This window comes from Rhinoderma darwinii, chromosome 13, assembly GCF_050947455.1.
Source record: "Rhinoderma darwinii isolate aRhiDar2 chromosome 13, aRhiDar2.hap1, whole genome shotgun sequence".
NCBI lineage: Eukaryota > Metazoa > Chordata > Amphibia > Anura > Rhinodermatidae > Rhinoderma > Rhinoderma darwinii.
Genome location: NC_134699.1, coordinates 20,225,703 through 20,247,402, shown reverse-complemented (window position 1 = coordinate 20,247,402; position 21,700 = coordinate 20,225,703). Strand labels below are relative to the sequence as shown.

The window sequence follows — 21,700 nt, the reverse complement described above, 5'->3', positions numbered from 1 at the left end:
CTCAGAATTCAATAATGGGGTATTATATTTTCTAAACCAGACAACCCTTTTTAAGAGGTTATCCACCTAAGCAGATTCTTTTGAAACAATTGAGAAAATTGGTTGCTAGGCATACATTGCCGAACAATGGCAACCTTTTCAATGGTGTTGTCCGACAGTATTCCCCTTCTAACCAATCTATAATGTCAGATTACCCAACTATTCAGATTAGATAATGGCTATTATACCGGGGGGGGGGCAGAGATGGGGCAAGGAGACGTGGGAAGACTTAAACCATGTTTTCTTTTAACCTTTTACTGCTGTATTAACCAAGTTATTGTAAAAATAAATTTAGGTGGAGAACCACTCTAATACCCATCACACTCACCCTGTCTAATCCAAGGCAGATGCCAGCTATGTATTTACCAGAAATTGACACTGGTACATGTAATTATGTGAGTCATTTACAATAATCAGTGTGAACCTGTATATACGATAAGTGTTATTGTACAGTTGTAACATGTCATTATCTTTGTATCTATAGTTATCCAGAATTATTAAGCAAGTAACTAATTGTTTCTTGCTAATCCAGTGATGGATTAGGTGTCAGAGATTAAACAGAATATTTTCTGCTCAGCTGTGAAGTAATTTCTGAGAAGTCATTAAAGGGGTTGTCCATTCCCAAAAAAATTGATTACCTATCCTCAGGATAGACCATCAATATCTAATCGGTCAGGGTGCAACTCCCGTCACCCCCGCCAATCGGCTGTTTTGAAGGCGCCGCAGTGCGCTGTTTCACCTTCATTTTATATCTGCTCGTACTGTGAATCGCCGACACACTAGTTTTTTGGGACTGGAGAATCGCGTTAATGTCAGACGGCAGGTTGGAGACATCTACTGACAGCTTTGGATCTTCTCACGTCTCTTATCTCCTCTTTTATCATCGAGGACCATTACTGATTGACACACATGGCCAAAATATGAAGGACAGTCAGTAGATACAGATGGAATTGTTTGTTACAGGGGTTATCTTTTTAGGATGAAGCCACCCCTGTGATCAGCCGCTCTAACACTTGGCAGCAGCAGGGGAAAAGTAGCATTACACATTGCTACTTTTTTCAATGGGTAATAAGTGTAATACATGGTCGTATCGAGTCCACAGGAGCTGACTCAGAGGTGTTGGCACTATGATGTCCATAGGCCAGGGTTGTCCAGATGATGTAACTTTTGGGAAAATTAAGTATTAGCACCATTTTTAAGAAGAGGATCAAGGGACATTTATTCTATCTGCCCTTTACATAGTTAAGGGGGTTTTCCCACCATAATAAGTTATGGCATTTATCACTAGAATGCTTCATCGTTGTCTGAGCAGGAGGGCCCCCCACCAATTTCTAAAACAGATGACTTTCCGGTGTGCAGACAACGGCCATTCACTTGAGTTGTAATTCCTGCACAGCTCTAGGTTGAGCATTGGAAGGACAAATAAGGAAACGGTAGAGGGGTTCCAGGATCGGGCTTGCACCAATCAGTGTTTTATGGCATATCCTAGCAATATGCATTATTTACTATGGAGGGAAAATCCCTTTAAACGTCATTCCACACATTTTTTTAAATTATCTATTACTATCAACCCAGTCCCTATGTCCTATTAGATCATATGGACTTTATGAAGCGGGGTCCCCAGGATCCTCGCTCTATTAGGCAGATAAGAGAGCTGCTGCAAAGAGTGCCATGTAAGGCTCTGTTCACATCTGGGTCAGGGCTTTCCATTGTACTGCTCCGTACTGAAGCCGCCGGATCCATCGCATGATTTTGTTCGGCAAAAATGATGGAATCTGTAGCGTAGACTTCTCCCGGAGAAGATGTGCTCAGAGCCTAACACTACAGTTCTTAGCAGAAAGCGCTGTCCCCCTCCCCAAAGGGGTTCCATAAACCAGGGGACCTGAGATAGGAATAGGTTCTGATGGAACAGCCCCCTTGATTACAGAAAAGCCCCCCCCCCCCCCCCAGGTAACAGAGCGGTTGCACTTTCCTTGCCCCACACAGCAATGTGTGGGAAAAGATACCCTCTAGCTACTGCTATTAGACAAGTGAGATACGGACAGTGACATGGACAATGGGGTTTATGATTTGATCCATACAGTGATACAGTGTCCTCTATGACAGCGCTGACCAGTAAGAATACAGTGAACGAAATAAGTATTTGATCCCTTGCTGATTTTGTAAGTTTGCCCACTGTCAAAGACATGAACAGTCTAGAATTTTTAATTAAGGTCTGGAGACTGGCTAGGCCACTCCATGACCTTAATGTGCTTCTTTTTGAGCCACTCCTTTGTTGCCTTGGCTGTATGTTTCGGGTCATTGTTGTGCTGGAAGACCCAGCCACGAGCCATTTTTAATGTCCTGGTGGAGGAAGGAGGTTGTCACTCAGGATTTGACGGTACATGGCTCCATCCATTCTCCCATTGATGCGGTGAAGTAGTCCTGTGCCCTTAGCAGAGAAACACCCCCAAAACATAATGTTTCCACCTCCATGCTTGACAGTGGGGACGGTGTTCTTTGGGTCATAGGCAGCATTTCTCTTCCTCCAAACACGGCGAGTTGAGTTAATGCCAAAGAGCTCAATTTTAGTCTCATCTGACCACAGCACCTTCTCCCAATCACTCTCAGAATCATCCAGATGTTCATTTGCAAACTTCAGACGGGCCTGTACATGTGCCTTCTTGAGCAGGGGGACCTTGCGGGCACTGCAGGATTTTAATCCATTACGGCATAATGTGTTACCAATTGTTTTCTTGGTGACTGTGGTCCCAGCTGCCTTGAGATCATTCACAAGTTCCCCCCGTGTAGTTTTCGGCTGAGATCTCACCTTCCTCAGGATCAAGGATAGCCCACGAGGTGAGATTTTGCATGGAGCCCCAGATCGATGTCAATTGACAGTCATTTTGTATGTCTTCCATTTTCTTACTATTGCACCAACAGTTGTCTCCTTCTCACCCAGCGTCTTACTTATGGTTTTGTAGCCCATTCCAGCCTTGTGCAGGTCTATGATCTTGTCCCTGACATCCTTAGAAAGCTCTTTGGTCTTGCCCATGTTGTAGAGGTTAGAGTCAGACTGATTCATTGAGTCTGTGGACAGGAGTCTTTTATACAGGTGACCATGTAAGACAGCTGTCTTTAATGCAGGCACCAAGTTGATTTGGAGCGTGTAACTGGTCTGGAGGAGGCTGAACTCTTAATGGTTGGTAGGGGATCAAATACTTATTTCTCTGTGCACAATGCAAATAAATATATATCATTTTGACAATGTGATTTTCTTTTTTTTTTTATATATAATCTATCTCTCACTGGTAAAATTAACCTAGCCTAAAAATTCTAGACTGTTCATGTCTTTGACAGTGGGAAAACTTACAAAATCAGCAAGGGATCAAATACTTATTTCCTTCACTGTATATCACCATACCACATGGTCTGTTTTATATATATATATATATATACCTTTGGGTAGTTGTGCCTTAAAGTGAATGTCCACCCTTTACAAAGACCCTCCAGTTTTAGGTAAAAATGGGAGGTTTGCCAGCAGGGTGCAGAGTTTATTTACCTGGTACCAGCCATTTAGCTGCGTTGTGCCCCCTATCCACTGATTTCTGGGTCCCCTCTACTGTCCTCCACCCTCTTCCCTGCTATCTGATTGACTAGTGCTGCCCACGTGAGCGGCCCTTGGCAATCGGATGGCAGGGAAGTGTGTCTTGGACTACCAAAGCACAGTGTGCATCAGATTATCTGAGAAGCGCTGGGGCTAGCAGAGGGAGCCCAGGAATCATTGGTTCGGTGGCACAAGTGGCTAAACGGGGCACTCGATGTCGTTTTTAGTTACAAAAATTCTGTCACATTAATTTGCAGAGCACCAAACACAACCCCTATGCAGATTAAAATATACAATTCTGGCTGCCTACAGACACCACTATGAGGAGCTTACTGCACGTTATATTTCTCACTGGAGAAGTGGATCCACAGCCGCTATCAGTTTGTCCCTGGATAGCCTGGGATGTGAAGTCTAAGGAATCTTCCCTCTAACTAGGCCTTGGAGTTACCCGCCCTGGGTGTTGAAGGCAATTTCCACTTTTCCCCTTCCAGAGAATGTGGATAAAGGGTTGGAATGAGACGAGTGGAAAACTGTCCTCAACATCCGGGGTGGGCACTATGAATATTTGGTAATGCCATTCGTTCTCTGCATTGGTTGCTCTGGATTTCCTGGCTACCAGTGGGATTTCAGTTCCAGAAGAGATCTCAGGAAAAGGAACATACTCAAAATTTCGCTCGTCTAGCTCCTATACTCAATAACACCCCAGTTGCTGCTCAGGAAGAGCCTATGCACGTGCGCTCCACAGATTGTCAGCAAAGGAACGGAGATGCCGTCTGACTCTTGGTCTTCCCCTATTGTGTACAAAAAAGTTATCTCCGTGTCAATTGTTCTGTTTGTCCTTTGCAGCCGGAAAACTCCAAGACCTACTGTAGGTGGAGGGGTGATCCTTAGACTTTGCACCCCAAAGCGATTCTGGTTTAGTGAATCCACTTTGTCCACTTTCCAGTGTATACTTCTATATTACTGAGTATTCAGTGTATAAACCGTATACAGTAAGCTCCTTAGCTCCCTCTAAAGGCTGTCAGCGGTTATCTTTTAATTCTAGGTTATGTCTGTGTCTACTCTAGGTTTAGTTCTATTCAGGATTTACTAGAAAAAATTAAACTAGGCAGACAACATAAAAGTGCATGAAAAAGCAGATAACTTTATTAGATATAGAAAATAAAGAGGCCTCAAAAAGTTGCACAAGTTGTATCATCTGGTTATGAAAACACAGGCGTTACATTGGCGTCAGTGACTCCAGTGATTAACTCAGCACAAGATACTGGTGACCGGTCAACCCGAGATGTTATTACTAATAATAATTCATGAGTAGGCTTGGTTTGTGTGACCTATGGCTCTCCAGCTGTTGTAGAACCTCATATACCCATGTGCCTGCCAACTAGCAGAACATTCTGGGATTTGTTAGTCCTGAACAACTGGGGTACACTGGGATGGCTGCCGCTGGAACATGTTATATTAGACATATTATATCTGACTCATTCAGGTATCTGTGCTGAGTTTGGAGACAGGTTTAGATTAGAAGGCGGCTTGATGGACCTTCTCCCGTGATGACACCACTTTTCCATCAACGGTCTCCTCAATAATGGTGCGGACGTTACGTACGGTTTGAGGGGCTGTGATTATAAAAAAAATAGTTTAGTGGAAAAATTTTAATATTTTTTTAATTCTAACAATTTTACAGAGAGCTATCGAATTATTCAAAACAGAGTCTTTAAATATATATATTTTTTTATAAATACCCCCTTCCCCTTTGTGCTGATTTTGCATGTGCATAATGTATGGCTCTATTGTAAATGTATCATGATAACTGAGCTAAGATTAGCCTGTAGTCCTGTGTAAAACCACAGATAACACAAGGTAATATCACTATGAATTGTACCAAATAACGTATTTAGCTCTGCTACATCTGACAAGCTAAATCTTGTCTACATCTGGATAGTATGTAATGATAGTTGAGATCATGGAACTGTGTGGAGAATGAAGAACTACCCGAGTAAAACAGAGGTCATTCAGAATGAAAGCCAAAAAGCACCAGGTCATATATGAACTGGAGAAAGTGGAAGACTGGTAGTCGTGCCACCTAGCAGCTGCCATCTAGCACACTGTTTTTGACCAAAAGGTATTCCACAAGCCTATTATATAATCTAAAGTATCCTACTAAAAGTGTGATACTCTTTAAGGCCCCATGCACACGACCGTGCCCGTAATTACAACCCGTAATTAGGGGCACGGCCGGCCGTGGACAACTTTTTCCGCATTTACTGTCCCATATGAAATATGGGAGCACGGTCCGTAAAATAAAAAAATAGGACATGTCCTATTTTTTTCGGAAAGTTTCTACGACACGGACACCTTCCCGTAGATATATGGGAAGGTGTCCGTCGGCCATAGAAATAAATGGGTTCGTAATTACGGACGATTTTACGGTCTTGTGCATGGGGTCTAAGACACAGTTATGATCAAGACCACTGCTGTCCAAGAACAGTGCCCACTGGCACATCTCGGCAATTTCAATCCTAACTTAATAACATTTTAATTAAAAATATGAGAATACAATGTACTTACATTCCTTGTATGAGATGCTGTTGGAAAAGAAAATAAGAGAGAAAATGAATAGTGATCCACTGTTTTTAAAACAAAAAATATTTGGCATCATCTCAGATTGACAGCACACAATAGGCCCCGAAGGGTTTCCTAACAGTACAATGGAATGATTCAAGTCTGAAGAAAGTATGTATCATCAAAGGAGATAGGTATTATAATACCAAATAAGTCAGACATAATGTACGCAACAACTCTCTCAGTGCCTAGCATTTATATTTGGGCCCTGTTGCCCAAGGGGACCCAACAGCCCCTCTGCCAATTACAGCACCAGTGCTATGAATGATACATAATGGTTGGAGGACCAGGTTACAGATTTTGTATTAGGTGCAAGGGCCTAGGAACTTCAAATGATGCCTCTGGGGCCTAACTGGACACCAGTGCTCTAATAACTCTAATTTGTTAGTTGGATATTATCAATATGGCTCCAGAAAAACTATTTTGGTTGTGGCCTAACCAAATGATAACTCTTTAATGGTCAATATCATATTGCTACTTACTTGGCATCTTCACCATCCAGGAGACGTCTGTAGGTTGCGATCTCTTGTTCCAGGCGGGTCTTCACGTCCATGAGAATCTTGTATTCATAGCTCTGGCGTTCCATGTCTGACCGTAAATCTGCAAGCTGAGCTTCCACACTGCCGATCATATCCTGTATCTGAGATAGCTGCACGCAATACCGGCCTTCTGTCTCTGCCAAAGTTCCTTCCAGTGCTGCTTTCTATAGTAGAGAGTAATGTTTAGGCTGTATAGTAACGTAAGTGATGGGACATATCATGGATAATGTTGGAACAAGATCTCACCATGCTTAGCTGTGTCTGAAGTTCAATCTCTAGGCTTTGGAGGGTACGTCTAAGGTCGGTCATTTCTGTTTTGCTGGAATGGATCTGTTCACTGTGACTTGCAACTTCTCTGCTCAGTTCCTCTGTCTAAGACATAAATATTAAAAATGGCGGGTTAATATGTTGCTTTTCATGACTGGCAACTAGAACATACCATTATTGAGACAACCTAAGGAAACATTTTTTTTTCTCACCTGCTTAAAGTACCAGGCCTCAACTTCCTTGCGGTTCTTTTCAGCCATTACTTCATATTGGTCTCTCATGTCAGACAAAATCTTAGTCAGGTCAACAGCCGGGGCAGCATCCATCTCTACATTCACTTGGCCACCAACTTGTCCACGGAGAGCGTTTATTTCCTATGCAACCAAATTTGTGTCATGATCTGCATCTATTCAAATACTTCCTGATTAAACTGATCCATTATTTCCTAATCTCTCTGATGATCAGTCCTACCTCCTCATGGTTCTTCTTCAAGTAAGCCAACTCTTCCTTCAAGCTCTCAATCTGGATCTCCAGATCTGATCTTGTAAGGGTCAGTTCATCCAAGACTCTGCGTAGACCATTTATGTCACCCTCAACATTCAAACGCATGGACAGTTCAGTTTCATACCTTGTTGAAAGGAGGCAAATCAAAATGTGATTTTTCTGTTGAAGATAGCAAAATGCAGACATACAAGCTTAAAGGGGTTGTGTAGTTTAGAAAACCTATTTTCATACACCATATTAGGGAATCTGGGTTGATAGAGCGGGTCCCCTATTCAGGATCCTCATCTCTTGTCCATAGTGGAAAGCAGTTATATAGCGCTTCTCTCTCTGGAGGACCTGTCCTGTCCTGCATTACACAGATAGCCCATTGATTTGAATGGCCACCATGTAATACTTAATTTGCCCTGAGGTGGCACTGCAGGGAAATTGAACACTTTCTGACAGGTTTCCCCACAGATTAAAGCTGATCAAGAGGCTTTATTTAACAAGTAGGGATTGGCCAAAGCGTAGAACCCCTTTAATAAATATATATTGTTATCGATATATAAATTTATTGTCCATGTGTGGTGATGAGTCTTTATGCTGGATAGATCTTTTAGTGACAAAGAATCACCAAAAGATAAGTTGACTGAAAGGTCACAGTTTAAAACATAGGGAACAAATCTTACTTGGTCTTGAAGTCATCAGCGGCTAACTTAGCATTGTCAATCTGCAGGAGAGTGCTGGCATTGTTCATGGTGGCATTGAGGATCTAAGAATTCAGACAAAAACATATTCTAGGTGTGATATCTAGCACATTATTATAATTGTGTGTATATCTCATTCCCAAAACAGTTGCATATGGGGGTCCTGGAATTGAATCTGATCAAGGCCAAAATCAGCATGAACTTTGTATGTTCTACCTATGTGGGTTCTCCCCGGTACTCCAAAATGCCCCTCATTGTTTTTGTATTAGGGATATTAGATTGTGAACCGCATTGGGGACAGGAACTGATATGTATAGCGCTAAAGATCATATTGGCACCATATAACTAACCCTAAGTATTACATTAAGTGACATCACCAGCCATGGTGACATCATTGTTCCTAGTCTGGGGGTCAAGGCAGTCAGTTTGTCATGCCCTGGGTGACAGTAGGCTGTAATTCCTATTGAAACTTCTACTTTTTCTCCTTACCAAGTTATCATGATAAAAGCTATTTCAGAACCAGACACCATGCCTCAGCAAGAGGATATCTCATATTTGTGTGTATATATAGTGACCTTTTTTTTTTTTTACAATGTACTGTAATTGAATTTGAATGAAGTAAATTACTCTGTGCCACATGTTTAACTCACACAGTCTTTCATGCCTCATGTTGATGACATCATCGTTATGTGGCAATGATGGGAGGATGGTATGGGAAGGTAGTTGTGCAATATAAATAGTTACACAATCAGAAAGTATCTAATGATGTCACCTCGAAGGGGAAGTCTACAGTCTCTGTTTGATGATATCATCAGTTTGCTACAGTAGAATGTGAGTACAACAAATTTTAAGTCAGTTTCAGTAAATCTTGGCTATACATATTAAACTTATCATATATTGTAATTTTTACTCATGGGCCTATTTTGGACTCCATTTGTACTTGAATAATACAAATAGATTACACAGAAAACAATATTTCATACACATATTAAAATTACAATATGTTAATGTGGAGTATAAGAAAATAAACTACATTGATTTATAATTGCATATATAACATGATTTATGTGGAAGGAACTAGCAACATACTTAAAGAATTTTCTCCTACCTTGTTACGAAGATCTTCAATCACTTTGTAATATTGGCTGTAGTCACGTTCTGGGCTTGGTGCTTGTTTCTCATACCACTCACGAATCTTAACCTCCAGCTGGGCATTGGCCTTCTCCAGGGAGCGTACTTTGTCCAGGTATGAAGCCAGACGGTCATTCAGGTTTATCATAGTCTCCTTCTCACCTCCAGCTAGAAGACCCTCTCCACTACCAAGTCCACCTCCAAAGCCATAACCATAACTAGATGAAAAGCTGCCAGCCATGCCACTGCCTAGACCACCAAATCCTCCACCGAAGCTACTTCCATAACCACTAGCCCCAGAGGAATGCATCCTAGAGGTGGAGATGGAAATATTTTTGCCACCACTTCCTCCATGGATGCTGGGTGCCCTGTAACTACCCACAGACAATCTGCTTGAGCCACCACCAAGGACACCTAATCCCAAGCCACTTGAGGATCCTGAGGATGATGTTTGCCTAATACTGTATGAGGACATGATGTAAATGTAACACCTGCCTTTCTAAGTGCTACCTGGGATGATTAGTTGAGTGCAGGAACCCAGACTTTCCATCCTTCTCTTTATACAAGAGGATGTGGGTGTGACTTCCACGTAAGGTTTGGTCCTTCAGCAGAGTCATCCGCTTTGATTTGCGTGCCAACATTTGCGAGAGAAGCGGGATTCATTATTACCTCATTGGTTTGTGAGAATAACCTGTAAGCGTTTCATCATATTACACCCCCCCCCCCCTTAAACCTTCTTACACAAAGTGCTTTCACTCAACCAGGAGCAGGTATTGTATGTGTGTACTGCATTAGTTCCTAAAACAAAAGCTCTGATTCACATTGAGTCAGGGAGGCTCCTGGCCCCAAGGCTATGCTTTTGACATTCTTCTACACTTAACCAGGTAAGAAATACGCTGACCCCTCCCAATTCTGGAAAGTTTAGGAATTATACTGAAATTGGATCTATTGTTGTTCCAGACAACAATTCATGGCTGCATCTTTAATACTGTTAACCCTCTAGTCACATGTCAACAGGTAAATTTCATATTACATTACCACCTCCTAGGATAACAGGTAATACAACATTACTACTGTTACATCTATGATCACCAGAACCACTAACACTCACATACTATATATATATCTGGTCTCGGAATTTATTAGTGTCACATATCCCACCCGTCATTATTGTTTCCATAGACGACATGTTATCTCTATATAGATAAGTGATGGCCATGTAGATCCTCCACTGACCTACTTCATGTAGTTCTAGCAAAATGAATGACAAGATCCAAGCATCTTTTAGGTCCATTCAATTTCGTAGGCTACATGGTCCAAGCACAGTATCTTGACTGGGGTTCCTTGGGCCAACCAAAATATAATTCTGAGGGCCCATCCTCCAGAACATGTACAGAACATGTCCATGTCCACTTATAATTACAGTGTAAACTTAGTTGTATACGTAGAACATATCATCAATAAAGTGTAATGGGTTATTTTGTGAATCATACCATAAGAAATAGACCCGAATGGCAACTGATTGGCCTCAAGGTCACCTTCAAATGGGTTGTCTTCTGCTGGACCTTTGGGTCCTGTTATTGTGTCACATCCTGGACCATCGGAGAATCCTTTAGTACTCTTGTGATCAGTCCAACTTTGAGCTACTTCATACATGATCAGGTATATACTACAACATTGATTAGAGAATCATATGCTGCCCTGAAATATTTGTATTATAACTATTAGCAAGTATATTCACACTTAGCGGATTAACTGCGGATTGATTATCTGTGTATTCTTACCAACCTATCCACCCTGTGTGAACATACCCAAATAGTTTTGTTAATTATAGTCACAACTTGTACCATCACAAGAGTTCCTACTAAATACTGGGCTGAATGTTTAGTATCCACACACAGGTTTTGCTTACATCACAGAGCAGGTGATACTCACAGTCCAGTATTATTGCTGGTTTTATGTTTTATTGGTTGACCTACTATTATGACTTGGAAATACATTATGCTAGAGATGTATTTACTCCTATATATCTTTAAAGGGATTGCCTGAAATTAGAAAAAATGGGTCTGTTCTTCTCCAGAGACAGCCCCACGTGTGTCTATGGGATGTGACGTATTGAAACTCATCCCTATTCAAGTGACCCTGTTATTCTTTTTACCATAAAGTCTCATACCTAGGTACGTGCTTGCATCTTGACAATGCCCACTCATATCCTAATGTTTACCTCTAAAGTGCACACTCTATAGAAGTGTGCCCATTATAGCTTTACCATGCTACCCATTTCCTTGAAGCAATGCTCAATCCCATGCCATTTCTTCATACTTTCTTTGCTACTGTTCATGCTTATCATAATTTACTTGAATCGGATCTAGGGACAATTGAGTACTTTTGGACACAGCTAGCTGTGGGAGTCATACAGTATATAGGTGAAATGTTGATTATATAATTGGCATCAGCACTTCGGCTGGGATCTCACTGTGCGTTTTTTTACTACAATTCCTGGAAAAAAAAGAATTATTTTGCAGCAATTTTTGTAAATTGGCCCAGTTTGACGCAATTTGCAGCAAAAAAATGCATCTAGACTTCCGGTTCCGGCATTGGGATGTGGTGATGGATTAGGTGAACTCCTGAAGCCCTGATCCCCCGACCCTCCGCCGCCACACACCTGCAGGATTTAAGTGCCTCGGCATTCAGCTGAGGGCTCAGTGAGAAGAACCGGAGGGTTTATGGAGAGATATCTCCTTCGGAGCGGCAGCAGAGAGGTTTCCTGTCCGGCTGGACACAGCACACGAGGTGAGGCGCAATCCAAGATGGCGGCGCTGCTGCAGCCATCACTCCCACAGAGTCGGCCTCAAAGCCCATTACTCCCTGGGGAGGTGATAATGCCGTCGGTATTTACTGACTCACCGCTGGACTACCGGAAGTTGGCGATAGAGGTTGCTACTCAGCTGGCCCCTGATATTCGGGATTCCTTAATAGCCACAGTAACAACGACGCTCCAGAAACTTCAAAATGAGGTCACGTCTCATGGCACCCGACTGGATGAGCTGGAACAGCGTGTTGGCCTCATGGAAGATGACTCTGCAGGGGCCCATACCTGCATTAAAGGTCTGATGTGAGATAACACCAAGCTCAGGGATCGTTTGGAAGAACTCGAAAATCGTTCCAGAAGGAATAATTTACGGATTGTCGGACTACCTGAGCATATTAGACCACAGCTTCTCCAGGGGATTTGTGAGACGGAGCTGCCAGAAGCGTTGGGTCTGACTAGATCATGCAGAGTGGAAAGGGCACATCTAGTGGGCCCTGCGGGTCCGATAGCCAACGCAAAAGGAGAGTCGCAAACCAGACCACGACAGGTGATCATGCGCTACGTGGATTACAATGATAAAGGGGAACTTTTGCGCACTTTCAGAAATCGTAATACCCCTTTACATATAAGGGGAGCAAAAATTATCCTGTTTGCAGATTATTCAGCAGAGGTCACGCGGCGTCGGAGATCCTTTGGAGGGATTTGCACCTCCCTATACAAACGCAAAATCAAATTTCAGCTACAATATCCGGCTACCCTGGTGATCACGCAGATGGATGGCTCCATCAAGGTATTTCACACGCCTGAGGAAGCGGCAATCTACGTGGACAAGATCCCTGGTTCTCGGAGCGGAGACTACGAGTCAAGGATCTGGAGGGGATGGTCCTCCTTCATCACCTTCTCCTCCACGGGACTGTACTTGGTCTGAAATAACTCGTGCTCCCTCACCCAAGCAACAACGGGCAGAATCGTCCAAGACTCTACATCGACAACGTTTGGACAAGCTGATTGAAACCATCCCAGACTGATAAGTATATCATGTGTGATGAAAGACTGCATTTGATTGTGCCTTACATACATGTGGTCACTGGTTTGGTTGACCTTTACTTGAAGAGGTTCCTGTTTTATTAGACATAGGCATTTGTTCTTCTACTGTTTAGTTTGACCAACTTGTCTTGGAATCTGATGTCTACATCTGGAACATGCAGGGGCGGAAAGGGGAGGGGTTGGGTCACAGATCAGAAAAAACTGAAGTCATGTATGCCGAACTGATGCTTGTTTCACTGGGATTGATGTGGACATTCCTGGTTGGGTATTTTGTTCTCATGGGTTATGTTCATTTTCTTGTGTTGATTATTCATGTTGTTATTGTAATGTTGGGAGCAAACTGGAGCAGATACCACCGAGCAGCTACCAAGGTAGTGGGGCATTCTTGCCTAGCCAGAGATATTTATGACTGGTCATTATTGAACCTTTTAGTGACACTTAGTTTATGCAGCTGACCTCTTGGAATGTAAAGGGGCTTCGATCCCCTAATAAGAGAATGATGATACTCCGCCACTTAAAAAAACTTCATACAGATATCAATCTTCTTCAGGAAACTCATTTGGAGGAGAGTGACTTCCACCGCATGAAAAAATTGTGGGTGGGCTCAGTGTACGGCTCTTCAGCTTGTGGCCGTAAGGCGCGGGTTCTTATTTTGATAAATAAAAACCTGGTACATGAGGTAACACATACAGATTCGGACACGGAAGGACGTCTGCTCCATGTTGCCCTAAGCACATCTTGCTGGGTATTATGCATTTATAATGTGTATGGACCTAACAGCGATAATGTTTCATTCTTTAACAGTTTGGAAGGGTCCTTATTGTCAGATACTGTCCTGCACAAAGTAGTGGGAGGGGATTTTAATTCTGTTCTTGACCACAGAGTGGATAGGCGCTCACACAACACACACGACCCTAAGTCCATTCCTAGAAGGGCCCCCAGAAAACATGACAGAGTGTTAGGACCTTTGCTGGAAAGCACGCACTTAATAGATCCTTGGAGAATAGGTAACCCTGATGCCAGAGAATTTACTCATTACTCCCATGCTCAACAGTCTAGGTCCAGGATAGACTATTTTTTCATGTCTCCAGCGTTGGGTCTTCTGATATAGGAGATCTAGTGATCTCAGATCCTGCCCCGGTACGGATATCTTTTCAGGAAACCTATCCCAGAGGGTGAGATTTTATATGGCGATTCCCGGCCCATTTTGCGTCTGATGACACTTTTGTAAGACTGTTGCGGGGATGGTGGTTGGAATACACCTCAACGAATTCAGGACACAGGGATGATCCCTCACTTTTTTGGAATACGGCCAAGGCTGTGCTGAGGGGGAGGATACTTGCATACTCAGTGAGCAAAAAAAGGGAAATACCGCAAAAATGTTATTCCTCTAGTGCTGCATTGAGGACAGCTTATACAGCATACCTGACACATTCTACAATAGAGGCTAGACAGGCTTGGATTCAGGCCAAACAATCCTTTGACGAATGTGCTTCTCAAAGAAATGTCACATAACCGTGATTTTGAAGCTATTCTACACAGGTTTGGTAATAAGGCGGGAAAGTTACTGGCAACTGTGGCTCGAGGAAAACGTCCAACACAACGCATAGCGAAATTGCGAGATACATGTGATCCTTCTCATATTAATGCTGTTCTGGCTAGTTTTTATGAGGAACTGTACTCAGATGAATCTTCCCCTCAGTTACATGACACACTGTTAGACAAGGCCACCTTACCGGTCATCTCCGCGGAAAAGTTACAATTCCTAAACGCCAGGGTTACTAAGGAGGGGGTAGATAGAGCTATTAGGAACTTGAAAAATGCGAAGGCACCTGGCCCAAACGGTTTGACCGGAGATTTTTTTAAAGCAATGAGGGAACAGGTGACTGAGACTTTGGTCTCTTTATTTAACAATGCTTTGGGAGAGGAGGGATTACCACCATCTGCAGACACGTTTTATGTGAAATTATTGTTAAAACCTGGAAAGGACCCCCTTATTGCCGTTCGTCGTATAGGCCCATATCACTTATTAATGTAGATGCCAAGCTCCTTTCTAAAATTATTGCGAATAGGCTAGCGACTATAATGCCACATCTCATAGCCCCGGAACAAGTGGGCTTTATTAAAGGTAGGTCGGCGGTCACTAATATCAGGACAGTCCTTGCAGTGTTAGATAGGGTACAGCATAGTCCATTTCCTAAGGAACATCCAGCATTACTTTTACTAGATACGGAGAAAGCTTTTGACAATGTCAGATGGAAATGGTTGGATGCTGTCTTGGATAAGATGGGGATAACTGGGGCTTTCAAGGCTTTATTACACCACATTTACAAGACTAGAATTTCCACCCCAGGTTTTTTATCTCAACCATTCCGTTTATACAAAGGTACTAGGCAGGGATGTCTGCTGTCGCCTCTATTGTTCAATCTGGCTTTGGAGCCTCTGGCACGCTACTTGGCGTCGTCCAATCTGTATAGGGGTATAAAGGTAGGGAAGACGGAGGTCAAAGAAACGTTATTTGCAGATGACATACTTTTATTTCTTTAAAATCCTACAGGATGTTCCGCATATTTTCCGGGCATTGCATGATTTTGGGAGCTATTCAGGTTACAAAGTTAACATGTCAAAATGTCAGTTATTGGGTTTAGGGACGCAGGATTTCAAATTTAGGCGGTCCGTAGCCACTATAGATGTTGAGATAGCGAAGTCTAATATAACCTACCTGGGTATCAAGGTGGGCCGTGTGCCTAACTCCCTTTATGATCTAAATTATCCTCCTCTGATTCATGTCATCCAAGCTGATCTTCTGAGATGGCACAGCTTACCTCTTTCACTCTTGGGAAGATGTTGATTGGTCAAAATGTTGGGGTTTGTGAAATTGCTTTATCCACTACAGACCATCCCTCTTCTGGTTAAGCATTATACTTAATATACTCAATTCATCCTTTACCAAATTTATTTGGGGGGGAGGGAAATCGAGAATAGCGCTCACATAACTCATGATGCGGAAGGCTGAGGAAGGGGTCAATTTTCCCAACATCCGGGGGTATAACCTGGCGTGTTTGAGCAGACACCCTGCTAGATTGGAAACATGGCACAGGGTTTCATTCTAACACTAGATTGGAGAGGCAGCTAGCAGAACCTTGGGATCTCATGGCTCTGGTGCACACAACATTTGCATTTCTCCCGAAACCGTTAAGAAGTCGCCTCTGTTACGAGATACCATCATTGCCTGGAAAATATTGCGCAAACATTATAATCTTTCTTACCGTATCTCAAAACATATGCCCTTATGGCAGCACCCGGAGTTTGAAGCGGGAAGATCTAACAAACTATTGTCAAAGTGGAGAGAGGGAGGGATAACAACTTTGGGGGATATGTTCCATGAACATGAAAAGAGGTGGCTGACCCTGCAGACCAGATATAATTTTGTACAGCATCAGCATTTACAATATTTGCAAATACACTCACTGGAAAACTAAACTTGTAGATATAGCTGATGAGGTTCCATCTAACATGTTTGACTCATGGTTCTCGGGCACTCACAGATGCTCCACTTCACAACTATATAGTACTCTCAGACCGTTACTACTGAAGATGTCCCCTGCACAGGCCTTTGGGAGATGGGAAAAACTGTTTAGCTTGCCAGGTATTGAAAAGCATATTGAAATGGAGCTGGTTGATTTCAGGGCTCATGTCCACAACGAGAATTGGAGGGAAACCCAATTGAAGATCATCCATCAAGCAATATATGCATTCACTTTAACCCCTTCCGTCTCCCAACCAGATAGGAAAACATCCTGTCCTAGGTGCAGTACCCCAAGAACGGACATGTATCATGGCCTTTGGGCCTGCGCCAACATTCAGCCATTTTGCAGGGAGATAGCATCCTTATTGCAGCAAGTGGGCAAATTTAAAGGGATTGTGTGACCAATGGAGGTCTTATTCCATGTACAATACGATGGAGAACAGGAAGAGGCAGAAGTGACACATCTTTCCCCCATAGCTCATGCCACACTTATGGTGACAAAGAGGTGTATACTCCAGAATTGGCTGATAGCAGATGTTCCAGACCAGAGTATGGTTGTTCAGGGGTTGCGGAGATTGTTCTACCTAGATCGAACCAGCATCTTACAACATAAAGACACACGGGGAAAGAAATTCTTTGAGAAATGGAAGCTATTTCTTACAAATCACTTCACTAGTTCGGAACGAAGGGACATCATTGGCCCATTCACAGGATCGCCTTGGTATTTGATTGAGGACCTGAAGGGCACTTTAGGGGCAATGAAGGTTTCAAGAACATAATATCTATATTTTTTCCATGTCATCAACTAGCGGCTTGTGTACTGTTCCACTAGGCTCCAGTTTTCGGTCGTTAGTTAGTTAAATGATTTACTGTAATTCTGTATACAGGGATACCCAGCAATAGCAATAACAGTGTTTACATGCCAACAGGGATGACAACTGGATAGTTGCCTCACTGACTTAACATTCATGATTATGTTGACATTGTCAGGCTGTATTTATTATCGCCCGAGATTGGTATTCCTGTCTTTGTATTATTGTATGATTATATGATTATGACTGTGTATTCTAAAAAAATCCAATAAAAATATTTTATTTAAAAAAAATAAGAAAATCGCATTTAAACCATGACATGATATCCCAGTATAATAATAAACTTTGGTATGAAAAATTATAATAATAAACAATAAAACGCCCCAGATTTCATCATTTGTCTGGCATTTCCTCTGCAGTGAGAATTGTTAGAGGTGTTGTCTTGTTTCTAAGAACTATGATTAGAATGAGAAATAAAATCATTAAAACCCGCAATATGAAATAATCCGTACATGAAGAATCCACCCAAACTATTAAATTATTATCTACGCTGCTCTTTCAATACATTGCTTCAGAAATCAATGCCACGCTAGAGACTGGAAGCCCCTTTGTGTTCTTGATCCATTGTCATTAGCGATTGGCTTTCTATGTTTATTTTCTGGAGATCACAGCATCACGACTGCATCAAGGTCTAAGGAGGGTCACGGAGTAAAACATTTTTAAAAGGGTTGTCTCACTAAGACAATCCTTTTACATACAACCTGTCGCCTCTCCTGACATGTCTACTTTAGTACATACTTGTATTCCGCATTAAATAAAAATTCTGAAACATACTTTCTTGGAACTTTGTGTTGTGCCATCCCTCTGTTATTCCTCCTAGAAAATTATGAATAAATTAATAACTGGGTGTTACCATTTCCCTTGTCAAAGAGGTGTGTCCCTACACAGTCTCACTCTGTCAGCACTGATTGGACATTGTCAGTCTGTGTAGGGACACACCCCCAACTGGTAACACCCAGTTGTCAATTTATTCATACATTTGTAGGAGGAATAACAGAGGAACATCACAATGTAGAGCTCTAAGAAAAGATGCTCCAGAATTTTTATTTTATGGGGAATACAATTATTTACTAAAACTGGCATGTCAGGAGAGCTGATAGGTCATCTTTAAGTTTAATATTTTTTTTAAGGGACAGAAGGGAGACCTGCTTCAGAAGGACCAGTGTCATACAGTACCCAAATAAAACCACCATACAGTTCTCAAATAATAAATTCATACTGGGCCTAAATAACAGTGCCCAAATAATATCGCTATATAGTGTCCGAATTACTATACGATACAATGCCCAAATAATACCAACAGTGTCCAAATAACAGTGCCATTTAGTGCCCAAACAATACCACCATACACTGTCCAAAAACTAGTGTTATACTGTAGTTAAATGCCAGTGCTCTGCCGTGCCAAAATATGACTGCTATATAGTGCCACTAAACTTGGGTTTCCAAGTCAGTCAATACTGATACTTCAGGGTATCTTCGAAATCCTATATCTATGGTTCAAGATTAAAGTCAGCTGGCTCTACGTTCATGGCATGATACTGGTAAAAAAACCTATTGCATGTATAAAGCCATCTGTAGCAAGAAATATTTTTCCTTAACTCTCCCTTTGAATGTGGGACACACCCAATCTTCCAGGAAACATCACTATCCTGAAAGCCTGTTTGGGGAACCGTTAATTACAACCTCTAATATCCCCACAGAAAATAGTTTCGGCTGCCACGCCAAAATGTTTGCCGTAACAACCATCCATCAACAAATGATTCAATACACATCAGCTGCTCGCCACGTGTCCAGCTTGTCAAACCCCCATAGATCAGCTGCTATTGCTAGGGGAGGCCACATCTGACCATACATTTGTAGCTGGACATATGTAGTACATGGCGACCATCCTAATGAATGGTCGACCATGAAAGACATGGACGAGCCGGGTCCGCCAGAGCAAGAGCCGCTCTTACAGAACAGCTCCGACTATGGCTCTTCTAAAAGATGGGTGTACCAAATGGAGGACCCCCTACTATGACGTCCATATGCTCTAATAGGGCATATAGAAAGGAGTTGTCTACATGAGACAACCCCTTTAATGACCAAATATAAGCGTCAACCCTAAAAATGGTTGACCCTTTCGGCAAAAGCTCTGGGGTTTGGTTACTGCTCTATATGGGTTGTGTCTGGCATTATATGACCAGTGCCGATCTGCTGAGTGTCTGACAAATGAATCTAAAGGCTTATTCAGACAAACGTATTAATAGTCCATGTGACGGCCATTTTTTTAACGTCTGCATGTATTTCTATGGGGCTGTTCACACGGCCGTTGTGTTAACGGACCATGTGAAGGGACCGTGAAAAAAAAGGACAAAATAGGACTCAAGTCTAAGAGGGATCCGTGAAAATGGGTCTCGCACTGGTGAGAATTGGACATGAAAAACTGCAGTTTTTTACGGTCGATTTTGCACACATCTGTCTGACTAAGTCCTAACAACAATTTGTTATTATTATTTTTTAATTATTTTTTAATTATTAAAGTATTATACATAACATCTATAGTTATCTATAGTAAATTGCCCTTTTATGGTTTATTAATCCTAGCATTTATTCTGAATTCCATATTTTATACTGTTCGGGTTAATTTTATAATATATCTTGAAGTGATCTTCACTCTATTTTCAGCATATGTATATATATATATATATAGAGAGAGAGAGAGAGAGAGTGGTAAATTATAAAACTCTGGCTAGCCACCCCCAACATGGGGGTAAGATAAGAAATGTAGGGTTTCTAAATACTTAAAGGGATTGTCCACTACAATAAGCTCTGGTTCCTAATCGAAGGACCTGCCACATTACATCCATTTGTCCTAATAGGGCATATGAAAAAGGGCTTATCTAAAGCAGACAACCCCTATAAAGGGAACCTGGCATTAGATTTTAGGGCACTAGTTCCCCAACATGATGTTATACTGCTGGGGTCTAAACATGCCACTCTCAAAACTGTCTATTTTAGCCTTTTGTACCAGCCTCGGCTATATCTGAGCATGTGCAGGATGCCGTTAAACTCCTCTCAGGACTCTTCTCTGGTCATTTACATGCGGCGTAGACAAAACGCTAAATAGGGCAACTTTGGGAGGGCATGTTTAGGACGCTAAACCCCAGCAGTATAACACCATGCTGGTGGTTTAGTGCCCTAAAATCGAATGCCAGTTTCCCTTTAAAGTAAGATTTCAGCTACTACAGCTTAAAAGGGAGTTGGACAATCCCTAAAGTCCCTTGAAATTAAACAGATTACAAAGTGTCCCGCTGCTGGGACCTCCAGTGATCAGCTGTAATCTGCAGGTAAACTGGCAGTAAATGTTTAATTTCCCTGTAGCGCCATCCCAGGTGATATTAAGCATTACACAGTGCACATTCATATCAATGCGTTGACTGTGTAACGTAGGTTGGGTCCTCTAGGGAGACGCTCTTTGTAACTACTTTTCACTCTGGTCAAGAGATGAGGACCCTGAACAGAAGACCCTCCTCTATTAACTCAGAATTCCCCAATAGGGTGTATGACATTTTTTTTTTAAATTAGACAACCTATTATGTGGCTAAAACACAACAAAGGCGATACTTGAGTATCTACGAGTCTGTAATAATAAAATTGAATATGGTGCACTTTTTTTTTCTATAGACCAAACAAATGAGCAGCGCGGTTTCTGACATTGAACAGAAAATATACTGGGGCGCTGGGTGTGTGTCTGTAATGTGCCTGGATCTGCCTTTGTTCTGTAGAACAGGCGGGAACATTCATGCTGCTCTTAAAACGGCACCAATGTCTCCACATGCAGAATTGATGGCATCACCCCAGGTCTTCTTGTATTTTCTTCTAATCCCTTAAGTGCTCAGCGCTCTACTCATACAAACAATGAAGGTTTCCTCATACGGTACATGGACGGTGGCAGTGTACCAGGCTGGGCACTGTCTATGTAAACGGGCAACGATTTTGCAATACACCATGCCTGCTATGATTAGTGTTTGATTGTTTCCCCATTCATTTGTGTTCATCCAAAAACAAATGCAAAAGAAAAGTG

General features: G+C 42.1%; 1 protein-coding gene across 1 annotated transcript; it reads right to left on the bottom strand.

The window, feature by feature from the left end:
* Positions 1 to 4,749: 4,749 nt before the first annotated feature.
* On the bottom strand, positions 4,750 to 12,484 carry LOC142665912 (keratin, type I cytoskeletal 19-like). Its single transcript, XM_075845722.1, has 8 exons — positions 9,352 to 12,484; positions 8,226 to 8,308; positions 7,525 to 7,681; positions 7,266 to 7,427; positions 7,033 to 7,158; positions 6,730 to 6,950; positions 6,194 to 6,210; positions 4,750 to 5,241 (listed from the first exon to the last, which is right to left on the bottom strand). Exons 1-8 carry the CDS (start codon positions 9,847 to 9,849, stop codon positions 5,144 to 5,146), a joined length of 1,362 nt encoding a protein of 453 aa, XP_075701837.1. The 5' UTR covers positions 9,850 to 12,484; the 3' UTR covers positions 4,750 to 5,143.
* Between the last annotated feature and the right edge of the window lie 9,216 nt (positions 12,485 to 21,700).